The following is a 7,241-nucleotide window of genomic DNA, read 5'->3' as shown; positions in this document are numbered from 1 at the left end:
GGCCACGACTGGACCTAATGGTCAGGGATCCCTTTACCTTTCCGCCTCTTCACACTTTTTTGACAATACTGAATTTTATAAATCGTAATGAAAAGTTTGTTTTACCCCCTTATGTGCATGGCATGATTTGCAGCCACTTACTAAGTGCAGCCATTATTTAAACATCCATACAGCGGAACCCCAACTTTTACCAAGTGTGATTAATAATACAAACATGGGGCTTAGTGGATAAATTAACAGCAAGATACCTAATGGTAGAGAAACAACAACAAAAGCAGGCAGCTTTCACAAAAAACGTGCTTCAGACTCGTTTATATATAGCTCAGTTGGTAGAGCCTGAGACTCTTCATCTCAGGGTTATGGGTTCAAGCCCCACATTGGACAAAAGATTCCTGCATTGAACTAGATGACCCACGGAGTGTCTTTCCAACTCTATGATTCTCGCTCTCTCCATAACACTTCTAAAAGAATAGTGCTGTTAAATAAGCTTTATTTCACACACGGTTCCAAAGGAGCATGGGAACCTCCTGGCACTCGCGGGCGGCTATGGACGGGCACCTTTATTTGAATGCGTTTTGAATGAGTGAATTTAATGTATTGTGCAACTAATCTGGCGGAGGGGGGAGGCTCTCCTGCCTCTTTACCTTTCTCTGTTATACCTATATAAATATGCACACGCATTTGAAAGCACTTGCGCGCGCACACACGGGATGGGGGTGGAACGCCTTGTCCGCATAGCAGCACTTCGGTGCGGGTCTCGCTCCCCGCCGTCTCCCCTTCCTCCGCTCGTGCCGGCGCTCCCCCCAAACCCGCCCCCTTAAGCCAGGCGGCAGCTTCCGGCTTCCCTCTCCGAGGAAATGAGCTCACGCTCAGGCAGGCCGACCGCTTCGGAGAGGGAGTGGCGGGGCCGCCGCCGCCGCCGCCGGAGAGAGCTTCTGCCCGCTCGGGCCACAGGAGGGGGGGCTACCCGCGTGACGTCACCGGGCTGGGGAGAAGCAGCCTTAAGAGGGGCACCGGAGGCGGGGGAGGGGAGGGGAGTCGTGCTGAGATCCAAGGCATCCCGAGGGGGTGCCAAGCCTCCTTCGCCAGGCAAAGGAGAGAGGAAGGAAGGAAGGGGGAGCATCACGCGCAACTGCGGCCAGCTGAGGATGTGAAGAGCCCGCGGAATCCCGGGGAGGGGGAAAGTGAGCACCTCCCGCCCCGGCCCCCTGATGCGCGGAGGAAAGGAGGACAGCATGGACCAGCAGGCAGAGCAGGAAGCCTGCAACCCAGGCGAGCTCGAGGGAGGGGCTCGGCAGGATGGCAAGGAGGGGGAGGCGCTGAAAGGGACCCAGGCGCAGCCTGTTCCTGCTGCTGCTGCTGCAGAAGCTGCCATCCGGGCGCCTTCCGCGCCGCCGCAGCCCGAGGCGCTGCTCAGCTCGGGCGAGTACGAGTGCCGCATCTGCTACAACTTCTTCGACCTGGAGCGCCACGCGCCCAAGCTGCTGGAGTGCCTGCACACCTTCTGCCAGGACTGCCTGGCGCAGCTGCACCTGCGCGGCGGCGAGCACTCTCCGCGCGGCCGGGGCGCTCCCCCCGACTCCCACCTCACGTGCCCGGTGTGCCGGCACCGCACGGCCCTGCCCGACGGCCGCGTGCACAGCCTGCCCGTCAACACCAAGCTGGTGGAGGGCATCTTGCAGCAGCTGCGCGGCTGGGCGCCTCTGCTGCGCGACCTGCGCGCCCAGCGCCTGCTGCTGCTGCAGGTGCCCCGGCCCCCCGCTCGGCAGCCCTCGCCGTCGTCGGACCGCAGCAGCGGCGCGGCCACCATCACCGTGGGCAGCCCGGACGCCTCTTGCTCGGAGGACCCCGGCGACGGCCACTGCTGCGCCTCCTGCCGGCGGAAGGCGGGATGCGTCTGCCTGGTGTTCACCTTCCTGGCCATGGTGCTGCTGGGCTTCGCGTGGATGGAGTGGCTGACGGGCTCCATCTTCCTCGGCGTCGCCCTCGTGCTCCTCTTCGCCTCCACCGTGCCTTTCATGTACAGCTACAAATCCAGGAGCGAGCCCAGGACTATCTTCTTCGCCAGAGCGACGGCCGGCGGCTCCAGGGAGGTGGCGTCGGGGCGCAGCACTCCCGCAGGCCGCGTGGCTGCCGAGAGCAGGAGCCGCTGCTAGACTGGCGGGGTTGGGGCGGCCTCCCCGCTTTTAATTTATTTATTCCTTCCTTTATTTCCGGTGCATGATAAGCTGCATGATGTTTAAGCAGGTGGGGTCTTCCCCGCCACATTTGCACAGCGGGAAAAAGCTTTCTCTTCCGAATGTCTCTCACGTCGGGCGACTATTAAAGGCATAGGAGCCTGGTTAGAACAAGAGATGTGGCAACCCGGACGCTTGCGATTCCTACCCTTGGCAGGGTTGCCACCTTTTCCCCTGGCAGGGTTTCTGATTTGCATGCTAGGTAGGAAGTTTTTTGGGGGGGAGGGAGGGGTCCATAGCTCTCCTTTGCATGCAGATCACAATCTCAGCACTATTTAAAGGGACCTTGAGTAGGTAGGCAGGGAAAACTCCAAAATCCACGTTAGGGCAATGTATTTATTGGGCCAACCCATATGACACAAAATAGTGTGTGAGATTTTGAGCTCTTCCATGTGGTTAGATGGGTGAAGAGTTCTGGAGAACTTGGAAGTTTCCACAGTGCTCTGGTCTAATAAAAGCATTGCCTTAATGTGGTTTTTGATTCTTCTTCTTATGGGCTACCCTTTGCTCTGTGTAGGGCTGGGAAAGACTCCGTAGAAGTGAAGTGCTCAATACTTGTCCAATGGCAGTTTCCCACATTCTTGTGGGAAGGCCATGAGGAAGAAATCTCCCAGCTTGCCACACAAGCTGGGAGGGTCACAGAGGTTGGAGAAATAAAAGAATGAAACTTTCATCCTCCTGAAGGAATGATGGGCTGGAAAAGTCTTAGGCCAATGACCTCTCCTGCAGAGCTCCTTTTTGCATCTGGACTGGACTTAGCCCTGCCATCTATTTGTTGTGCCAAAGTTAAAACTCCAGGAATGTTCAAAGCAGAGTGAGTTTCTGTAGAGTGCCTTTTCTCACTTCTTCCAAGGACAATCCTCATGCACACCCTAGATTAGTCGGTGCACCTTCCAAGGCAGACAAATGCTTTCCTCTCTCAGAAATTATGCACTGCTTCCCCAAGACATACTGAAGAAATGTGGTATTTGTTTTGTGGCACCCCATGCAGTTGATCATGATGTAGAATCAAATGCGTTGCTATATTTTTATGGTTAAAGCTGGAGCAAAGCTGGGGTATGGGATAGGCCATTCAAATAGGCAGCTCTTTCATGTCACATTCCTTTATTCTTGTTCTTTGAAAATGAAAGAAGTGGTTAGAAAGTGATTGCAACTGTATGTCTTTCTGATGTGCAAGGTGTGGCAAAACCAGACCCACTTATTTTTCCTTGGGATTTCTTTACCATTCATATTTGCACAGAGATGAGAAAAGAATTGGAGCTAGCATTATGAAATGCAAATAAGAAATGTGTAAAACTGCCATTTCTTATGTTACCATTTCTTTAGCAGATGCGGCACTGGGGTGCAAATATCTGCCTAGCACCCCCAAATTACTACAGATAGTGGGAAAGGGGCAAAGCTGCAAACTGCCAGCCATTGGATGGGGTGCAACTCTCCCCCATGCTGCTGCAGGAGAGCAATCCCCGTATAGGCTTGGGAGGGAAGCTGTTTACCTGCCAGCCATATGGTTGGCGGGGCACAGCCGGCGGGCATGTAGGGAAAGGGGAGGCCACTGGCAAAGCCACACAGCTCCCCCACTCACTGGGGCGCCCCTGAGAGGCCAGCGCCCTGGCGCGACGCACCACTAAGCCCTATGGGAAAGACTGCTCTGCACATGTACAGTATTTGAATGAGACTATTCCCAAATAAGAAAAACCTGGATAAGGCTGAGGAAGTGGTTTGGTGTTAGGGGTTGTATGAGTTCAGAGGAAATGCCCTTCCACTGCACCTGTAAGACAATGAAGAGGACAGTTCACTTCCTGCTCCAACTACACAATCAAATAGATAAAGCAGAGCTAGAGCTGTTGCTGTCATCATCACATGGGGCTTCCACTGGTGCTCACTCTTCTTGTCAACGCCACTTACTCTTTACACCTTCCCAAAATTTCCCCCAGCTCCTTCCACTCACTCACTGAGCTCATTCCACCCCCATGCTGTCCAATTGTCAATCCCTGATGTCATAGTGAGGCCAGGACTTCAAAGTGAAGCACAGAGCGTTCAGATTTCAGTGAAGGTCTGAAGGAGAAGGTCTGAAGGTCTGATTTCAGTGAAGTGGGAGTGGCTGGATGTGAGCTCCCATCTGCCCATCAGATTGTCAGCCCCACCCAACTCAAGGTTTAGCAGAGCTCACTAAACTGCTCTGTGAAATGCCTCTCCTCCCTACAGGTGTGTTTAATGGGGACATGAGGTGCTTTGCCCAGTGAGCTGCTAAACTGCTGGGTTAAGGGCTCCTCAGCTCTCCATTAAACCTTGCTGTGGGTACATTTAACCAGTGCTCTATTAAACACTGTGCCTGGGCTGGCCTGTTGTTTCTCATGCTGCACTTGGCATGGCCGCCAACATGTTCCGTTCTTATGTATATAGGGAGATACTACTCTGCTAGCATCTTTTGAGTTTCTGACCAATTGTTTGACACCTTATTCATTTTTTTTTCAAAAAAGCAGTGTTTAAAGTTCCTTAAGACTATTTATCATAATCAGCAAGTATTTATTTATTTGTTTGTTTAAAGAAAGTTTGCCCTACTCTTCAGCCAAAAATAAATAAATAAAGGCTTGCAGAGGAGGCATCTGAAGGCAGCCCTGTTTAGGAAAGTTTTTAATGTCTGTTGTTTTATTGTATTTTTAATATTTTGTTGGAAGCTGCCCAGAGTGGCTGGGGAAACCCAGCCAGATGGGCGGGGTATAAACAAATTATTCTTATTATTCTTATTATTAGTAGTAGTAGTACTCCAGATCAATAAAAGCAAAACAGTGCCTTCCCTCAACTTACAATCTAGAACAGCGGTTCTCAACCTGTGGATCCCCAGATGTTGTTGGGCTACAACTCCCATCATCCCTGAGCTCTGGCCTTGCTAGCTAGGGATGATGGGAGTTGTAGTCCAACAACATCTGGGGACCCACAGGTTGAGAATTGCTGATCCAGAAGACAGGACAAAAAAAAAAGAGGCAGACAAGTAGATAAGGCTCCCCTATGCAGACAGAAATCCCTCAGTTTATGGAGTGCAGTGGGGATGGACAACGTGGAGGTGGAGACCACGAGCTCATCCCTGTTCCCTCCCATGTCACATAAGAAACATAATGCCTGAAGAAGGCTCTGCTATTTGTTAGAATTGGAACTAAGATAGATGCTATGTTGGGTGTTATCCAGGTCCATACAAATCAACGAGACACATTTGTCAATAGCTTTATCAGGCTGTGGACCACACCTGTTGAGGAGAGGAAGCACTTTAGAATAACAAGTGCTATAGAATAATATGATCTGAAGAGAAGCCAGAGTATAGAGATCAGTAGTTGTTTTTTAAGTACACCCAGGGAAAAATACTAAAAGTGTGCTACTGATTTGTTTTTGTTTTTTTTGTTATTTTTGCACCAAATGCACTTTTTGGGTTGGATGGGTCAGACATCCAGGTACCAGCCTTTCATTGTATTGATTCATCATATATTTGGGGGCTCTCTGAAGAATGCATGCCTTTTCCCCACTGAAAATACTGTGTGTGTTTTCACAGTAGATAATACTAAAGTTCTGTCTGTGGCAATTAATATGTGATTGCTAATTCACATGTGCAAGCCATTGCTTGATGCTAAAGTTAAAAGGGCTACTGCCACCAAAAAGTCACATAGGCCTTGTTCAAACGTGCATGCTCATGGCTGCAGTGTTGTGGTGACTTTCGTATGTAAACAAGCCATTACAGATGTAGAATCATCAGTAGAATCTTCAGAACAGTGATCTCACCTCAGACATAGTTCACACATTCTGTTGTCAGTACTCAAATTAGGTTTGTGTGCAAAGCTACAGAAATAGTGATGAACACACAAATGTGAATTTCCTCTGAACATGCATGTGACATAGATTTTTGTCTGCATGTCTCTCAAACATGGTAAAATTGCTCCTGGACTGTACCACTTCAGGCTGATGTGAGACTCAAATGATAAAATACCCTCCCATTAATTCATTTATAAAATCTCCCTTCACAAAGAAAATTTGATGTCAGGGAATCTCTACAGTTATCAATGTGAAGGGGACTTCCTTTTTTTTTTTTTTTTTTTTTTTGTTCCACCTCCCAATTGAAATTTGAAATGTCCAGGAACTGCATTACCATATGATTGGCTTTTTGTGTGTGTTGAGAAGCCCTAAAGTGTGTGTGATTATGATAGATTATTTAATCTTTATCAGGTTTTGTTTTTGTTTGCTGCTGACTGAATAATTGGCTGTGAATAGTTGGCTTATTCTTAAATATAGGCCCATAGACCTATATTAAATGTGAGTTAGCTCAAATGGATTCTGTCATTACACTAAGCCTGCTTCTTATACACTTTCAACGTATGTGGTTTTAGCTATTCTCAGGCAAGGTGGGGATGCTATAACGAGACCTTGCAAAAAGTCAGATTGTTTCACAAGGTCTCATGAGAGCATCATTAGTACTCCCAGAGATGGCCCACTGAATGATTCTTGCACAGGAACCAAGAGCTTATAAACTTTTTCCATGTTGGGTCTGCATGGGACTACTAGAGATACTTTCTTTTCCCCTCACCAGCTGCCTTGTAGAAGGCAGGCTGGCTAGTTGTGAGGCAGTTAGGTGGATTTCTATGGATTATAGGGGTGTACACAAGTCCCAGATTTGTCTGTTCATTATAACAGACACATGGAGTCTATGCAACTGAAGCTTACCATGCAACTGAAGCTACCATTCAATGTTACAAGTAGACCACTGGCAACCAATACAATCCACACAGAATTGGAAAGGTTTGGATGGAAGTATTTACCATTTTTGTACCATTGTGATATGTGGGCAGATTCTAGTTTTTCTTGCTACTACACAAAAGTAAAATAAAGCACTCCCCTTCTTCCAGGTTCCATTAGTGGTGAAGGCTGCTAATCATAGACGGTCATCGCTTAACATGGGTGATCACTCCTTCTGTAGCAAAGTATTCACTGATAGGGAGTTTTTAAAAAATGTATTTTATA

General features: G+C 48.8%; 1 protein-coding gene across 1 annotated transcript; it reads left to right on the top strand.

Moving 5' to 3' along the window:
- Positions 1-863: 863 nt before the first annotated feature.
- Positions 864-4,296, top strand: RNF228 (ring finger protein 228). Its single transcript, XM_081864645.1, has one exon. The coding sequence runs from the start codon at positions 1,212-1,214 to the stop codon at positions 2,154-2,156; it is 945 nt and encodes a 314-aa protein (XP_081720771.1). The 5' UTR covers positions 864-1,211; the 3' UTR covers positions 2,157-4,296.
- The last annotated feature ends 2,945 nt before the right edge of the window (positions 4,297-7,241 follow it).

The sequence above is a fragment of the Podarcis erhardii genome (assembly GCF_964252035.2).
Source record: "Podarcis erhardii genome assembly, chromosome: 5".
NCBI lineage: Eukaryota > Metazoa > Chordata > Lepidosauria > Squamata > Lacertidae > Podarcis > Podarcis erhardii.
The sequence above is the reverse complement of the archived record's forward strand: the minus strand, read 5'-3'. Positions and strand labels throughout refer to the sequence as shown.